The sequence below is a fragment of the Ovis canadensis genome, chromosome 7, assembly GCF_042477335.2.
Source record: "Ovis canadensis isolate MfBH-ARS-UI-01 breed Bighorn chromosome 7, ARS-UI_OviCan_v2, whole genome shotgun sequence".
In the NCBI taxonomy this organism is placed as follows: domain Eukaryota; kingdom Metazoa; phylum Chordata; class Mammalia; order Artiodactyla; family Bovidae; genus Ovis; species Ovis canadensis.
Window position 1 is genome coordinate 83,920,504 of NC_091251.1, and position 18,873 is coordinate 83,939,376.

The 18,873-nt window shown below is 39.3% G+C and overlaps 1 protein-coding gene across 1 annotated transcript in view; it reads left to right on the top strand.

Annotated features, from left to right (window-relative positions):
- Positions 1–18,873, top strand: part of PRKCH (protein kinase C eta) — a 237,969-nt gene that overhangs the window by 118,088 nt on the left and 101,008 nt on the right. Inside the window, exons 3-7 of the mRNA XM_069596762.1 lie at positions 6,476–6,626; positions 11,713–11,747; positions 13,586–13,674; positions 15,187–15,316; positions 18,181–18,308. Coding sequence (XP_069452863.1) covers positions 6,476–6,626; positions 11,713–11,747; positions 13,586–13,674; positions 15,187–15,316; positions 18,181–18,308 — 533 coding nt within the window. The remainder of the gene's footprint in view (positions 1–6,475; positions 6,627–11,712; positions 11,748–13,585; positions 13,675–15,186; positions 15,317–18,180; positions 18,309–18,873) is intronic.

The window sequence follows — 18,873 nt, forward strand, 5'->3', positions numbered from 1 at the left end:
TGGAGGATTCCGGGGGTGGCTCTGGTACTAAGTAGCTAGATGAGCCTTGGAAATGTTGTTGAACTTCTTTACGAAATGGTTTCCTAGGTACTGATTCTTCTTCAAGGCAATTGGATGACTGGATTAAAAATCCTTTCTAGTCTTTAACACTGAAGTAAGCGTTTTAACAACAGTTATAATTGGTAACAGTTGCCTCCTGCCAGGTATTTTTCTAATTATGTTACACTTATTATTTCAGCAAGTCCCCAGAATGGCCCTTTGAGGAGGGTTCTCTAGCCTTTATGTTCTACAAATGAGGAAACTGAGGCATAGACTGAACAATGTGCTCAAGGTCTCCCAGTTTATAAGGGGGAGATGCAGGATTCATAGCTGCACTCCAGATTCCAGGCCCTCACCTGCCTCACTCACCTGCAGGCCTTTATACCTGTGGTTGCGTATAAAGGCCTCAGGACCTCTTCTGCACAGCCCCTTGAATACCAGTTACAGAGTATAGTAAACCAAGTACCGGTGCTGCTGAGCAAATTCAACTTAAATTGCGTTCTACACGAAATCAAAAGTATTTCCTTTATGTATTCTATATCAGTAATTTGAAAATTACAAAATGCCATAGATTTTTTATCTCTGATTTTAACTTGGAAATTTGTAACTATGATTTCTGCTTTTGACTCACATCAGAATGTTTCCAAAGTACTTTCAAACATGGATTTCTATGTCTGGTGTGCATGCCTGCGGGCATGCATGCTAAGTCACTTCAGTCATTCTGACTCTATGTGACCCTATGGACTGTAGTCCTCCAGGCTCCTCTTTCCGTGGGATTCTCCAGGCAAGAATACTAGAGTGGGTTGCCGTGCCCTCCTCCAGGGGATCTTCCCAACCCAGGGGTCGAACCTGCATCTCTTACATCTATCTGCACTGGCAGGCAGGTTCTTTACCACTAGTGCCACCTGGGAAGCCCGTGCCTGGTATGTGAAACTTTAAATTCAGATAGGGAGAGCAGAAGGCTAAAAAAAATAGAATAGTTACCATTTTCGAGATAAAATTAAGACAGTTTGATGGAGACTTCTGAAAGCCATCTCTCCCCTACAAATCCTCCCGCCAGCAACATAAGTTTCATACCAATAAAATTTTCTACAAGGATAACTTACCCTGTGATGGCTTCTCAGGTTCTGAAAAAGAATGTGTGGGATGACAATCAGATTTTATGAAATACAGTTTTATTTCAAAATAGTTAATCATCATTACATTTAACATAATTAGTCTCCACCCTATGGTTGGGAGTGCTTGTGAAAACCAACTCCTGGAAAGACAGATCAGGGCTCTGCCCATTTCCAGAGATGGCAATGTGAGTTTCCACGCTGGGGCATGGAGCCAGCTTCCTATTTACTTAGAGGCATTGAGCACCTCAGGAGCTAAATAGAAGTTGTGATGCAAGTTTTGGCAGCAAAGCATGTTAGGATTATTTGATGTGCTCAACTAACAGATGATATGAAAGATTTCTCAAAGCCCAGGGTGGTTTCAAGTACAACAGGATTAAATTGTCTTTTTAAGCCCTTCTCAGGCCTAAGTCAACAGAAGGCCATGCAGACAATGAGGAAACTCTCCCTGCAGTCTCAAGTGGGGGTTCAGTCTGTACTCAGAGTAACAGAGTGCAGTCCCAGAGTTCATTCTTCTGCTCAGGGCAGCCAGCAAGACAGTGGTGATACAGAAAGCCATATGAAGCCACAGCAGCCCCCGTTTTCTTACATGACTTAAATTTCTTGCGGATTCCGGAGATGTGGGTAAATGTGTATGTTTGCTTTTTAAATAAGAAGAGGTACATGTGCAAACGAATGCAGAGGAAGGAAGAGTGAAGTTTGGTTACAAATGACCATGTATGAGGTCTGGTGAGGCACCTGGGCTAGGAGGTGAAAGAGACACAGTCCCTAGTTTCCTGGGGTAAGGGAAAAGATGGAGGTGTGCTCCCAGGTTGCTATGGAAACAGGGTGAGGAGAAGCTTTTCACCCTGATTTAGGGTTTGGGGGCAGCCGCTTAGGCTCTGAGACACATGGGAAAGTCTATGTTAACTCATTTGGGAAAAAACCAAAAACCAAAACCGAGGAAAGAACATTCAAGGAAGGGTGAAAGGCAGGAGTGAATGCAGGGGGATGACTGACTTGGTGAACAACTACATGCAGTTTCTTCCTACGTCCTTCTGGCTGTGAGATCACCTAGAAGTTTCATAGGTCAGATTACTGCAATGGTAATAGCTGTTGAGGGGGGAAAAAGGACTCAATTTATGAAATGTTAAAACTGCAAATGAGCTGACCTTTTAACCAATCTTTATAGCATTAAGGGATTGTATAAGTAAATTATTGGTAATTAGACTCCCAAGGGAGAATTTAATTTGCATCTAGATGTGATATGTGTTCAGTAATTCAGTACAAGTTTTACTTTGGCCACTGCTGAGCTGGGTCTTAGGTTGGTGATAATGTAGATCAGATATAGGGTGTTATCATCTAGGCTAAATTTCATCATCTGTCAGCAAAGCGACATTAAAATCTGCTTATTTTGTGGTTACTAGATGGCTTCTAGAATTATTGTGAAAGAGAGCAATAGAGTGATTTCTGTTCTTGTGTGACCCTTATCCAAAGTTGTAAGACCTTCTTAGGAATATTGATTATATAATACTTTCCCCATAGGACTGAGGACTTGGGGTATATTTTCATCTTCTTTGGATAGATGGGAAACCTGAGGATGAAAGTAACTGGGCTGCTTACCAAAGAATTTACACACACACACCCACACACACACCCACACACCCACACACCCACACACCCACACACCCACCCCAAAACAAAAATTAAAGTAGGTACGATTTTAGCCATACTAGAGCCTCTGGAGAGTTGGTGTCTTAGCCAAATTTATTTGGATGTTTTTTGCATTTCATTCTCTAAGATTTCTTGTATTGAACTTCATTTTTACTGTTAAAAAGAATATAGCATACATTGATATGATGTTATATAGATACAACTGATATATAGTCCTGCTTTCTATAGGAAAAAAATCCTAGAAGTTGAATTGTTACATGCAAAGAAATGAACATAACACTTGAACAAGGTGACAAGAGCACCAACTTGAAAAGATATCTGCACCCGCATGTTTGTAGCAGCATTATTTACAATAGCCAAGATATGGAAATAACCTAAGTATCTGTCAATTATGAATGAATACAGAAGTTGAGGTAGTATACATACAATTAAATATTACTTAACTATAAAAAATGAGGAAATCTTACCATTTTTGTCAACATGGATAGACCTTGAAGGCATTATGCTAAGTGAAAGAAGTCAGAAAATGACAAATACTGTATGATCTAAAAAACAGAAAAACAAAACAATCAATTCACCGAAAAAAGATGTCAGATTTGTGATTACCAGAGGCAGGATGGAGGTGGAAGAGGAATTAGAGGAAGGCAGTCAAAAGGTTTAAACTTTTGGTTATAAGATAAATAATTACTAGGGATATAATGTGAACAGCATGATGACTACAGCTAACATTTCTGTATAGTAAATAGGAAAGTTGAGACTAAATCCTGAGTTCTCATCACAAGAAGAAAATATTTTCTTTCCTTTTATTATATCTATATGAGAAGATGAATGTTAGTTGAATGTATTGTGGTAATCGTTTCACAGTATTTAATCAGACCATCGTGCTGATATGCCATAAATATATACAGTGATATTATGTCAGTTATTTCTCAATAAAACTGGAAAAAACATTGACAGGTATTGTCAATTGGTTATCAAAAGAAGTCATTCTCAAAATAGATACATGTGTTGAATGCTACCATGTGTCTAGCTTTACACAAAACCTTTTTAATGCATTACTTCATTCAGTCCTTGGGGAAAAAAAACCTAGGAGGAAGGTAGTACCTGATTTATAGATGAGAACAGGGAAGCTTAGCAGGATAAATACATCCAGAGCACGATGGGGCCAGGACTAGAGAGACAAGCTTATCCTCCTCCCAGCAGAAGCTGGAGGTGCTTCTTTCCCTACCTGGTTGTAAGAATGGGCATGTTAACCATTTTTATAAGTATTTGCCAACTTAAGAGGTAAAATGCTATTTACCTCGCGATTCTTACATGGCTGTCTTGGATGGGATTGGACATCTTGGCATGTTTAATGTCTGTTTGCATTTATAATTTTATGAATTGCCTGTTCACTTCCTCTGCCCCTCCTTTTTACTAGATTTTTATCCTCTTTTCTAAATGATTTATACATATTATAAATGTAACATTTTGTCATGTGTTACAAATCCTTTTCTCCTCAGTTTGTTTCCACTCTGTTTTGTTTATTGACAGTAGGACTTTAAATGTCGTAGGTTACAAATCTGTGGATCTTTTATGGCTGTAGAAATTTGTTATCCTTATCCCGTTCTAGGAATATTTTTTTCCCCCTCTGTGGTTTCTTTCTTTCTGTAATTTCCACTTTAACATTTATCTTAGATTATTTAGGTGTAAGAAGTGAGGTAAAGATATTTTCCAAAAGGCTACCGAGTTGTCTGAACACTACTTATTGAATAAATCCATCTTTCCCACTGATTTGAACCATATTATCTTTCAGCTAAATTGATTTCTAGTTTGGACTGTTCTTGAAGGGGTAAAGCACTGTTTAAATTATTGTAATTTTATAATGTGTTTTAACATGTACAGCAAGTCCTCTCTCATTGAAATTTTTGAACAGTTTTAAAATATTTATGGTACCAAATAAACTTCGAAAAAAAATGTTGAGTTTAAAAACATCCTTTGGGAATGTTGATTGTGATTTTGTTCAATTTAGAGATTAGTTTAGAAAGAATTGACAGCTTTATAGTATTAAGTGTTCCAATTTAAGAACTTCATTTTTACACATCTGTTCATCTTCTTCAATTGATTTTATGGTCTTTTTTCATATAAATCTTGCACTTCTGATAAATTATTTCCTAGATAGTTTGGTTTTTGTAGCTATATTAATGGGATTTTTAAGATTATTCTAATCAGTTCTTTTGACATAATAAATACCTTGGCTTTTAATGACTTATTCCTGTCCATCATACTGTACTCATTTTTTAATAAATTAGGCTAAATTCTCCTGAGTTTTCTAGTCATACATTAAATAACTTCAAATAATGGTATCTTTGGCACCTTTTCCTGGTACTTTGATCTTTAACTTTCATATCTAATAATTTTAGCAACTACTTTCAGAATAATATTAAATAATAGTGGTGATAATTAGTCTTACTCTTAACTGTCACTGGAATTTAAAAAAAATTACCATTTAGCTTTTGATCTGTGAAATCATGTGTTAGTCATGTTGAAGAGACACTCTTCTAGTCTTTTTAAAAGAATTTTTTATTGGATTACAAGTTAAATTTTACCAAGTGCCTTTTTAACATCTATTGAAACTGTCATACTTATTCTTTTACCTATTAATAGAATAAGATATAATAGGTTTTATAATAATATGCCTATTGTTATGCTTCTGAGAAAATTCCTACTTGGTCACAGTGAGTTTTTCTTTTAAGGTAATGCTGAGTAGTACAGAAGTTTCTGGTTATTTGAGTATAATTGCTACTGGGAAAAGTCTACCTAAATGACTGCTTCAAAATTAGAGGTAGTCCTTTAAAATCTTTATAATTCTTTCTAAAAAGTTAGACTATTGTTTTATGTAACTCTTAGTGAATTTTGATCATTATGTTTACATGTTTACACAGAAATCTTCTACTTTTTTTTCCCAGGTTTTAAAATGTATTAGCAGATTATTCTTGTATGATTCCTCTAATTTCCTTTGGAGCAGTGATTTATTTAAAAGCATTATTGAAGAAGGAATCTTTATTTTACAATCACAAGTCTCTGCATACATTGGGAATATTCTAGAATAGTCAAGTGGAAAAGATCCTTTACCATCTTTAAATGGTGCACGATTCTCAAGTCTTCAGATTAGGAGCCACCATCTTTAAAATGTGAGATTAGAAAAGGAATTTTGAGTGTATTCCCAGTTAATTCCTGTGTATTCCAAGTCAACAGAGATGGTGCTGGAAATGATGCTTTTGGGCAGGGCTGTCACTGTGCTGGGGACAATTCCTCCACTAAGTTTTGTGACGACACTAGCATGGAAGGAGAGTAATGAGGAGTCCCGTTTGCCAGCCAGTCAGTGAATCTAAGGTCCTAGACAGCCGGGCAAGTGCCTTGTGACCACGCTGCTGTCACATACTGGGACCTCAGAACCCTGGGGAACCCAAGCTCTGTGCTGGAGAGACTAGCCCAAGATAGTCAGGCAATGGGAATCTCAGAGTTCCATAGGTCCAACAAAGCATGAGGATTTGGGGGGCTGTTTTGTATCTTAAAGAAAATAATAATAAGAACCTGGGAAGTATTTGAACTATCCAACTTTCTCATACATTAGATGCAGATAGATTCATTACACTCTTTTTTCCCCCCCTTCTTTTAATATATAGCTACTCTCCAGAGAGACCGAATCTTCAAACATTTTACCAGGAAGCGCCAAAGGGCTATGCGAAGGCGAGTCCACCAGATCAACGGACACAAGTTCATGGCCACATACCTGAGGCAGCCCACCTACTGCTCTCACTGCAGGGAGTTTATCTGGTAAGAGGCTCCTTGGCTTCTCTCCTGCCATGAGCTGAGACTTCCTCTGGTTTTGTGTGATTTCAGGAGAAGACATGATTATTAAGAATTGTTTTAGAATCTGATTTTTTCCCTCTTATTCTAATATGTTGACCTAGAAACTTTAATCCCCAAACCAGCAGAAAAAAATTACACAATTTACAGATTAAGTTTTAAATGTTATTTCTTTTGCTAGTCATTTTGGTAAAAATGTTAATGAATCATGAATTGGTCAAAAAGCAATAATTAGAGAGGCTAATCAATTAATAAATGGTCTACACTTGAAGAGGAAAGAAATATCAACAGTATTTCTCTAAGAAGGCGTGAATCACATGATGACTTACAGAAATTAATTGTTTCAGCTACACTAAGCACACAGCGGTCTTCAGCCTGAAGGTAATAGCTTTCAGTGACCACATACTATAATCCCTGACATTTAAGAATTAAGATAGTTAATAGTTGAGAAATTCTAGATGATTTGGAATAATATCTTATTATATATGTCACTCAAGCTTAAGTCTAAGAGGCAAATCTATAATGTGAACTAAATTTAAGTAGTAGTTATCTTCAGTTAGAAAGTGAAGGTGAAGTCACTCAGGCGTGTCCAACTCTTTGTGACCCCATGGACTGTAGCCTGCCAGGCTCCTTTGTCTATGAGATTCTTCAGGCAAGAATACTGGAGTGGGTTGCCATTTCCTCCTCCAGTCTTCAATTAGAGGCAACATTAAACACATTTACTTTCAGAAAGAAAGAAGAAATACCCCCTCACTTGCACAAAACATACACACACTCTTCTCAGAAGGAAGAAAAACACTCTTGTATTTTGCTTTTGTTGCAAACTTTAGTCATTTGGAAGGAAAGTTATGACCAACCTAGACAGCATATTGAAAAGCAGAGACATTACTTTGCCAACAAAGGTCTGCCTAGTCAAGGCTATAGTTTTTCCAGTGGTCATGTATGGATGTGAGAGTTGGACTATAAAGGAAGCTGAGTGCAGAAGAATTGATGCTTTTGAACTGTGGTGTTGGAGAAGACTCTTGAGAGTCCCTTGGACTGCAAGGAGATCCAGCCAGTCCACCCTGAAGGAAATCAGTCCTGAATATTCATTGGAAGGACTGATACTGTAGCTGAAACTCCAATACTTTGGCCACCTGATGTGAAGAGCTGACTCATTGGAAAAGACCCTGATGCTGGGAAAGATTGAGGGCAGGAGGAGAAGGGGATGGACAGAGGATGAGATGGTTGGATGGCATCACCAACTCAATGAACATGGGTTTGGGTGAACTCTGGGAGTTGGTGATGGACAGGGAGCTGTAGCATGCTGCGGTTCATGGGGTCGCAAAGAGTTAGACACGACTGAGTGACTGAACTGAACCGAACTTAGTCATTTTGTTTAAGGCAGAAACACTTGGTTCATTTCTGCATATTGATCAATTGCTTTGTATTATGTGGGCTTTTTTGTGATTACTTTGGATTTTATACCTTTTAGCAAGTCAAAATCCAGGCTTTAGCTTATGTTTCTGGTCTTTTAAATCATGAACAGGGTTTTAAATCATGAACAGGGTTTAGTCTATTATCCTTTTAAAGTATTACTGAAGTTGATTTGCTAGTATTTTGTTGACAATTTTTTGCATCTGTGTTTATCAGTGATATTGGCCTGTAACTTTCTTTTTTTGTGATATCTTTCTCTGATTTTGGTATTAGGTTGATGATGGGCACATACAATGAGTTTGGAAGTCTTCCTTCCTCTGCAGTTTTGTTAACTCTTCTCTAAATGTTTTGTAGAATTCATTTGTGAAGCCGTCTGAGCCTGAACTTTAGTTTGTTGGGAAGGTTTTTAAAATTATTATTATTACGGATTCAATTTCAGTTCTGGTAATTGGTCTGTTCTGATTTTCTATTTCTTCTTGGTTCAGACTTGGGAGATTGTACCTTTCTAAGAATTCTTCCATTTCTTCTAGTTTGTCCATTTTATTGGCATATAGTTGCATATAGTAGTCTTTTATGAGCCTTTGTATTTCTGTGATGTCAGTTATAACTTCTTTTTCATTTCTGATTTTATTGATTTGGGCCCTCTCTTTTTATCCTTGATGAGTCTGGCTAAAGGTTTATCAATTTTGTTTATCTCTTTGAAGAACTAATTTTTAGTTTCATTGATCTTTCCTATTGTTTTTTAGTTTCTATTTCACTTGTTTCTGTTCTGATCTTCGCGATTTCTTTCCTTCTACTAACTTTGAGCTTTGTGTTTTCTTTCTCTAGTTTTTTAGGTGTAAGGTGACGTTGTTTATGGAGCTCTTTCTTATTTCCTGAGGCAAGATTATATCACTATAAACTTCCCTCTTAGAATTAATTTTGCCACATCCCATAGGGTTTGGAGTGCCATGTTTTCATTCCCATTTGTCTCTAGGTATCTTTTCTTAAATTTCCTTTTTTATTTCTTCAGTGATCCATTGGTTGGTTGGTAGCATATTGTTTAGCCTCCACGTGTTTGTGTTTTTTGAAGTTTTTTTCCTGTAGTTGATTTCTAATCTCATAGTGTTGTGGTTGGAAAGATGCTTGACATTTCAATTTTCTAAAATTATTGAAGCTTGTTTTGTGGCCTAGCATGTGATCGAGGAGAATGCATCCTATAGGATGTTCCATATGCATTTGAAAAGAATGTGTATTCTTCTGCTTTGAGTGATGTGTTTTATAAATATTAATTAGATCCATCTGGTCTAATATTTTATTTAAGGCCTGTGTTTCCTTATTGATTTTCTGTCTGGATGGTCTGTCCATTGCTGTAAGTGGTGTATTAAAGCCACCTAATATTATAGTGTTACTGCCAATTTCTCCCTTTAATGGTTGTTAATATTTGCCTTATATATTGAGGTGCCTCTATGTTGGATGCATGTATATTTACAGTTGTTACATCTTCTTCTTGGATTGATCCTTGATCATTATGTAGTGTCTTTCTTTAGCTCTTGTAACAGTGTTAATTCTGAAGTCTGTTTTGTCTGATATAAGTATTGCTATTTGAACTTTCTTTTGATTTCCATTCACATGGAATACCTTTTTCCATCCCCTGGATTTCAGTCTGTGTTTCTTTAGATCTGAAGTGAGTTTCTCGTAGGTACCGTAGATATGAGTCTTGTTTCCGTATTCTTTCAACCAACTTCATTTACTAAATGAAGTCAGAAAGAGAAAGACAAATATCATATGATATCACTTATACATGGAATATAAAAAATTATACAGAGGAACTTAGTTACAAAACATAAATAGACTCACAGACATGGAAAACAAACTTATGGTTATCAAAGGGGGAAGGAGGGGACAGGGATAAAATAAGGATTCATGATTAACAGACATACACACATATATATAAAAAATATAAAAACAAGGACCTACTGTATAATACCAGGAACTATATTCAATATCTTCTAATAACCTATAATGGAAAAGAACCTAAAAGAGAACCTATCTGTAATAAATCACTTTGCTATACACGAGCAACTAACATAACATCATAAATCAACTGTACTTCAATAAGATAAATTTTAAAAAAGAAATGACCCTAACTTTGTACACATTAAAAAATTAAAAGAAAGAGAGTCTTGTCTAAACCAAAGGCCCTATACTGGTTGTTGGTATGATGAAGCCTAAAGTTATAGTCTTTAACAAAATATTCCTATTCCATTTTTAAATGGGAAAAATTAGCATCTCTGGACACTTTGAGCCAGTTCTCTTCTTTACATGCTCCAGTTAGCTGTGGACACACCCCTCCGTGGGTTTGGCCAACCGGAAGAGTGACTGTCTATTGCTGTTTATTTCATGTCACACCATTCAACTTCTCTTCTTCGCATGACCTGGCTACTACAGGTGTTTAGTAGGCATTTTGGGTGAGAACTTGTGATCTCAACTAACATTCTAAGTGGAAAGTTGCTTGATAATTTAATGTTTTTCTACCAGGGAACTTTAACTCCAACCTACCTCCTCACTCCCTATACACACACTTAAAATAGTGGTATATCTGTTTTATATATATATGATTAAACATATAGACCTTGGCATTCATTCTCATCACCAACTAGATATGTGAACCTGGACAAGTTATATAACCCATCAGTGTCTCTTCATCTGCAAAACAGAGATAATAATTTTATTTTATTTACATAGTAAAATTTTATGTACACTTAGAGTGCCAGGCACTGTTCTAAGTCTTTATCAACCCTTTTAATCTTCATGATGACCTCATAAAGTAAGTACTGTTATCATTATGCCTTTGATACAGTAAGAATCAATGGCTCAAAGAAGTTAACAATTTGCCCCCAAACACATCCAGGCCATCTGACTCTATGATCTGTGCTCTAGGTCATCCTATCACGTGTGCTACCTCACATGGCCTTTGTGAGGATGAAGTGAGATAGTACATGTTGGCTGCTTGGCTCATTGCCTAGCACATCCTACAGGCTTAGTAAAATGTGATCTTTATTAATGAGGGTGAAAACTGTACCACTGTCATGCAGACTGTATTAGGGAGAGACAGAGATGGGAGCTATGAGCATGATGGGCATCTTGTGGTTGTACTTCTCCCGTGTAGACTCTGGGGTGATGTGTGCACAGAGAAGAGGAAAGATGCTTCAGGTCAGTCAGGTCCACTGGACTCGCCTGTTTACCTCCGTATGTATATCTGCATCTAAACTTCACCTTCTACACATCTTTCTGTGTATATGAGAGTGAATGCTCAGTTAGGCGGTAGAGTGACACATCAGCCTGAGGTTCAGTCACACGCAGAGAAGGGCTTATTTTCACTGAGGACTAGGGGGATTGCCACGGAGGTTGGTAGAATAAGAATTGGCAATACTTACCTGTTTTTATGATTTGGAGTATTCTAATTTGTCAATTTCCTTTTTGTCTTATGGTTACAAGCACTCAAAAAGGACGTCATCACTGCTGCTTCTCTGAAATTTTATTTTTTATAAAGGACTAGAGGATGAAATTTGTTTTCCTTAAGTACTGTAATTATAGGAATTGTTGCTGAAATGTTTGACTAATGGTTACTTTTTTCTCTATTGTCTTGAACCAGGGGTGTATTTGGAAAACAGGGTTATCAATGCCAAGGTAAGAAAACATTTTTGAAAGTATATTTAATCTTGTTTCTGTGTTCAGTGATTATACCAAGAGGAAACAGGGTACATTCCATTAATATTTTGATAAATAACTCTCTGTAGGTCAAATGAGACCCCATAACAGCATTATCACAACTTGATCAAATTGACATTTATAGAATACTCCATCTAAGAGAAGCAGAATACACATTCTTCATAAGTTTTCTAGGAAAATTTACCAACAGAGAACACATTCTAGGCTATAAAACCAACAATAACAAATATAAAAGAATTGAAATCCTAAAAAGTATCTTCTCAGACAGCAGTGTAATGAAACTGAAAATCAGTAACAGAAAGATAATTAAAATACTTCCAAGTATTTGGAGATTAAGCAATATATTCTAAATGGCTCATGGGTCAAAGAAGATTTGAAAGGAAATTAAAAAAATATTTTAAACCCAGTAAGAATACAGTTTATCAAAGTTTGTGAGAAGCAGTGCTGAGAGAAAAATTTATAGTATTAAATGTTTAGATTACAAAAGAAGAAAGATAGAATCAACAATCTAAGTTTCCGTCTCAGAAAGGAGAGAAACTTAAGCCTAAAATGAGCGGTGGAAAATAAATAATAAAAATATAGTGGGAAACAGTGAAATTTAAATTAGGGAACCAATAAAGAAAAGCCACTAAATCCAAAGCTAGTTCTCTGAAAATATCAATCAAATTAATAAACCTGTAGCCAAGCTGACTGTGAAAAACACAAATGCCTCAGAATATAAATTTTTTCTATGTGAAGGATTCCCTCTTATAAAAAGACTAGTTAGTTCCCTGGGCACTTTCAGTTTGGTTCTCCTGAGAATTCAATCTGATGAAAGCTAGATTTGTTTTAGACTATAGTACTATTTACTGATTTGTCATCTGTCTTTACATATTTAATCCTGGAAACTTTCATGTGTCTTGAAAGATCTTAAAAATGATGTGTATTTTTAATATTGTTTCATTGCTCTTTAATGGAAATTGGGCTGTGTCTACACTCTATCAGTTATCTAAATGAAAACGAAGAAAAAGTTATTTATAAAATTCTAGCTATTCAAACAATTGATTGAGTCATTCTGCAAATACTTAGTGAATGCCTACTTTGTTCAAGTCATCATGCTGGCTGGGAATCCTGAGTACACTGGAGGCCATATGTGGAACACTTTAAATGAGGGAGGCCAGCTAAAAGTTTAGGAGATCAGAGGAGGGGGAGAGAGTTTCAGTCTAGAAGGGAAGTCATGGGGAGTGTATTTCCATGGAAGAAACATTTTTAAAAGTTTCGTGACCTGTTATACATTTGATTTAGTTAAGTGATAGGAAAGGAAGATATCCTGGGAATTGAGAAGGATGTGGACAGTGTGTGGAGGAGGGTGAAGACTTACTCCAGGAAGAGCAGCTAGTCTAGTTTTTAATGGGACAAAAAACCATCAGAGAAGAAATGTGACAAGTGAGTCTGGGGTGGGCTTGAGAGACCCTGAAACTGATCTGGAAAATTTCAGCTCTGTTCTGACTGATAGTGAGACACGATTGAGTGCTTTAGATCATGGGGCTGAGGATGTCAGCAGCATACTGTGAGATGATTCCTCTGGAGGTAGGCACAGGAAGGATTAAAGCCAGGAATGATGACATGGGTTCCAGACTTGAGTATGAATAGTTTGAGCATGAGCAAAAGCCTGAGTTAGGGTGAGGGCAAAGAATATAGGGAGGAGGGGAGCACAGGCTTCCCATGAGCCCAGCATCTAGCCCTTGTTACTCTACTGAAACTGGCTAGGCTGTCAGCCTCTGATAAATGTATAACTGCTGGATTTTATTCCCCAGTGTGCACCTGTGTTGTCCACAAGCGCTGCCATCATCTAATTGTTACAGCCTGCACTTGCCAAAACAATATTAACAAAGTGGATTCAAAGGTAAGATAGCAGTTTGCTGATTGTCTACACATGCTTATGTGTGCACATTCTCTCTCTCCCTCTCTCCCTCCCTCCTCCTTTCTCTCTCCCTCTCCGCCTCTGGGTCTCTCTCTTTCTCTCTCTCCCTCTGTCCCTCTTTGCTGCACCCCCCACTTCCCTTCCATATTCCTTGAAGACGACGATGGTATCAGAATTGAAATGTCTCTCCTTGTTATATTATGGCATTGTATTTCTGTACTTGCTTAGCTTAACCTGTCCTTAAGATAATTCCATTAGTGATCAGCTGGGTAAAAGCTCTAGGGATCAGTTCTTCTAATTTCAAGAGAGATTTGGAATTGTGAGAAGTTCCCTGAGTTTGGCACTGGATGACTGGTATTTGAGTGTAGAATCCAGCCTCTGCTAGCTAGCTTCTCTCTCACCCTAAATCTTAAAATAGGGTCAATACTGCAAGACACAACTGATGTGATAAATATGTTGTTAACTGTAAATTGCACTCTCTAGATAAAGTGACTGTTGGCCCCTTCTAGCCTCTCAAGAAATTTCAGGGAGGATGTTTATTTATACATAAATTCTTGAACTTCTCTCTTGCCATTTTGTGTCCAGCTGAGGTGGGTATAACGCTCTAAATTCTGAAGGTAGAAGGAGGGTGAAATATTACCAACAGTTATTGGTAAATTCACGGGTTCACCAAAGAGTCTGGCTCTGAATTGATGGTCCTTTACAGTGTACACCCAGGATTGCTATGGAGTACACATAGAGGCGTGTGTTCTTTCTTTTGAGAAAGAGCCCAGAAAGGTTTCAAGAGGAGTAATATTACCCCATTCCTTGTGATGCCTGGCTCTGTTGTTATTGCTTTAAATTTGATGTAGATTAGAGCAGACGCCTAATCTAATGATTTGCTGAAAATAGTATGAGATTACACCTGATCCAAGAAGTGATTGTATGTGACATAAAAGCAGAATCTTTGCACTCAGATACCAAAATCCAAAGACAGGCAGAGGCTGGAAGGGAGGAATAAGATCACCACTGGAATGTCACTTTGGAATGAATTCCTTAGGTGAGCCCATGTCCTCTGGGTACCACCCTCAGCCCTGTCCTCATGATATAATGAATTTTTGGAAGACCTTGTGGTGATAGTAAGTGTATGTAGTCTATAAAAGGCTTGTTTAATCCTGAAGTTCAAAGGTTCCAGGAAATGGACATAGTTGTGAGGGGATTGGTAGGGAGAGACACACAGCTTGAATATAAAAGATGAAATGAAAATTCAAATTTCTTTTAGAATCTCCAAGGATGGAGAACAATCTTGCATACCACACATTTCTGTCCAGTCTTGTTCACTAGAAAACGTGGTCAGTCTGCATTGTCAGGCCTGGGTGATTCACTGCTGCTGAGCAGTAATGATGTACCCATCTCAGGTGGGATAGTAACACTGTGAGTTTGGTGGGCTCCTGTTAACGGTTTTCGGAGAAGGTGTGGCATTTCAGCTCTCATCCTCCTGTTTCCTTTTCACAGACTGCTGAGCAGAGGTTTGGAATCAACATCCCACACAAGTTCAGCGTCCACAACTATAAGGTGCCGACGTTCTGCGATCACTGTGGCTCGCTGCTCTGGGGCATAATGCGGCAAGGACTTCAGTGTAAAAGTGAGGTGCTGGCGCGCGGGGCAGCTGCTTCCCCAGGAGAACACCTCGCTGCCAGCTTTCCAAATTCTGCAGTTCGGGATCTGACCTAGAACTGATGGTTTTAGACCTTTTATAAACAGACGTCTCAGTGACTCTTGATCGTCCCTTGTCGGGCATGTACAGAGAGCTGCACTCGATCCACAAGTGTCCTGACTACAGCCTGTTTACGCAGTTGCTAAATTAAATGTCCCATCTGGTTAGCTAGGCTGCTGGCTATCCTCTGTTCAGTGCTGAGTACAGGCTAGTCGTTGTGTATTTCAATAGGTATATGAAAGAGGAAAAAATGGCATCTGGTCAGAAATGGACGATAGTAGGAGGTGAGGTGGTCAGCAGAAAAGGTTGGGTTATGGGTAAGGAACTGGCAAGAGAGGTGGTCTGATGACCTCACCAGAAATAAGCAGAAACTGCGTTACAAAGGCATAGCTGGAGCTGCCCTGTGTCTTCTCAAAGAGCTTGATAGAGATTGGAGAGTAGGTGGAATGAAGGACTCTTCAGCTTTGGCCCCATGTGGGCTTGCACTTCAACAGCTATGCCCAACGGAACCTGAGTTTTGAGCTTTTGCCTTAGCAAAGGGTCAGGAAATGGGGGCTGATCTCTGTCCTGTTAGGAGTTGAGAGGCTACTGGCCTGGAGTCATCTCTCACTGAGTGTTTCTGAAACAGTCTGGCTGTTATGGGATGCACTGTCCCCTGCTGAAATACATGTGAAGTTCAGCTTAAAGCCTTAGACACATTCTAAGTCACCAGAGGAAGGCAGAGTTCATGTCAATAAAACTGGGCAACTTCCACTGGCTGGATTTACCAAACCTGCTTCTATTACCGAAAAAGGGCTAGTCCCTTGTTTTTAAGAAAGGCCAGTTCTTTTGTTTCTCCAGAGCCCCATTTGATTATTCTTTTTTCATGTGTGCTGTGTGTGTGTGGACTTCCCTGGTGGCTTAGAAGGTAAAGAATCTATCTGCAATGCAGGAGACCTGGGTTCCATCCCTGGGTGGGGAAGATCTCCGGGAGGAGGACATGGCAACCCACTCCAGTATTCTTGGCTGGCAAATCCCCATGGACGGAGGAGCCCAATGGGCTACAGTCCATGGGAGTCACAAGGATTCTTTTTTCATAGATACGTGAAATAAATTCTTTTTCAACCAAAACAGTGCAGACAGTGCCCGTGTGGCTTTGTTTCAGGCGCTGCTTGATCATGAGGTGGGCGGTGTCCCTTTCTAGGGTGAAAGTCACTTTCTGCTCTTATATGCTCTGTACAGAGCCATGGGTGGGGCTCATCTGCATGGTTCTTGTCCCTGGTGGTGCTAAGGATAGCACACCTACAGAATTCCTATCATTTTTGCTTTTCTTGTCACGTGGTGCTTTAGAAAGGCCACTACTGGCTTGTATGTCTCCATACCAGCCTTCCTGAGAGAGGAGGATGTCCTATGAAGCTAATAAAGCTTAAGCCTCAGAGTCCCTCCCTTGCAAGGAACCTTCCAAGCTCTCTACTTGATGGAGTGTTCTTTTTCTTTTTTTAAATGATTTTATTTATTTTTGACCACGCTGGGTCTTTGTTGCTATACATGGGCTTTGCTCTAGTTGCAGCGAGCAGGGACTACTCTGTGATCCGGGGGCTTCCCACTGCGGTGGCTTCTCTTGTTGGGGAGAATGGGCTCTAGGGTGTGTGGGCTTCAGTAGCTGTGGCTCCCGGGCTCTAGAGCACAGACTCAATAGTTGTGGCACACCAGCTTAGTTGCCCCACAGCATGTGGGAGCTTCCCGGACCAAGGATCGAACCAGTGTCTCCTGCATTGGCAGGCGGATTCCCAACTACTGAGCCACCAGGGAAGCCCCAGAGTGTTCTTTTTCTCAAAGAAGATAACCCTAAATTGCATAAATTTAGCTCCCAGAAATTTTGGAACTGTGCATCCTTCCAAAGATGGGCTGACACGTCCCAAACATGTATTATGCTGCTTCATTTCTGCCTCCACTCTGCAGAACCAGGTCAAGAAACCATATCAGAACTTTGTGCTGATTAAACCTCAGGTCTTTCATCATCCCAAGTCAGCTTCCTGTGCGCCAGGAGCTTAGTCTGCTTCGCTCTGCTCTTCCAACTGTCACTTACTTTGACCTTTAAATCAATTGCTTTTTGTCACCCATGAAGCCACAGGCTGCAAGCCCTGAGAAACACAGCCACACAGGATGCCGCGTTCTGTGCTGTGGGGGCCAGCCAAAGACAGTGCTCAGAAAGAAGGCTGTACTTAGAGGTTTTTCTCTCAGACTCACCACTTCACTGTTTGAACAGCCATCTACACATGGCTTTGTAATTACCACCTTTTTTTGAGAGGTACAAGGAAGAGTATAAAGTCACTTGGCATGTTTCCTTGTTACTTAGTTGACTGAGCTGTCACTCTGATGAACATTTTAATCTGTGTTGAATCATGCTGGGAAATTGGTGATGATTGTTAAAATGTAACATAGTTGAATGTCTTTCATCAAGTTGTGGTGAAAAAAAAAAGGTATTTGAAATTTATTATTCTTCAGTATGCTAGGTTTTCTGCTTCTGCACAAAACAGAAATAGAGAAAGTCAGGGATTTACTTACACTCTGCTGGTGCTGCTAAGTCGCTTCAGTCATGTCCGACTCTGTGCGACCCCATAGATGGCAGCCCACCAGGCTCCCCTGTCAGGGATCATTATTTGAGTCAGTTGAATTTTAAGAGAAGATGGCATTGTTCAGCCTGTGCGGTTGCCCGGCCACAGTCCCTCAGGTCATCACGATTCTGTTTTACATCTCATGTTGACGTGGCTCTTTGCTGAATGTGGATTCGTTTCTCCTCTTCCCTCCAGTATGTAAAATGAATGTACACATTCGATGTCAAGCGAACGTGGCCCCAAACTGCGGGGTAAACGCGGTGGAGCTGGCCAAGACTCTGGCGGGAATGGGCCTCCAACCTGGAAATATTTCTCCAACCTCGGTGAGCCTTTACTGTTTCCCCATATTATAATCTGGACATTGTTCCCAGATGTGGTGAGTCCTCGCGTCGTGTGTGGCGTGATCCAAGTCCTAGTCTCAGCAAATACGGTAAACAGATTTATTGCATTTTTAAAGAGCATTTTCTTCTACAAATAAGATTCTGTATACAGTTATGTAACAACAAATAGTGAGTGTGCAGACATTGCAATAAGCAGAAAAAGGATTTTTTTTTTGTAAATCAACTTCCTATCATTGTGGTCTGGTGAAAAGCCTGGAAGCCAGGGGCCTGGGTTCTACTCTTGGTGGGATCCCTAGCTGTACAGCTGACCAGTAACTGTGGGCCTCTGCTTCCTCCTCTCTGAAGTCGTTTAAGTTGAAGAGCTGACATTCTCCACAGCCCTGGAATCCGGAGTGTGAAGTTTTTGTATGGATAGTGAATTTATCTCTGGTCCAGCCACAGACAGGAGTTCCCTCCTCTTGGCTCTTGGGGGTGGGTGGAGCGGGTCTGTTGCTGTGTGCATTTTGTCTTCTCCCCTCCCTGAGTGACCCATACCCTCCCCTGGTCT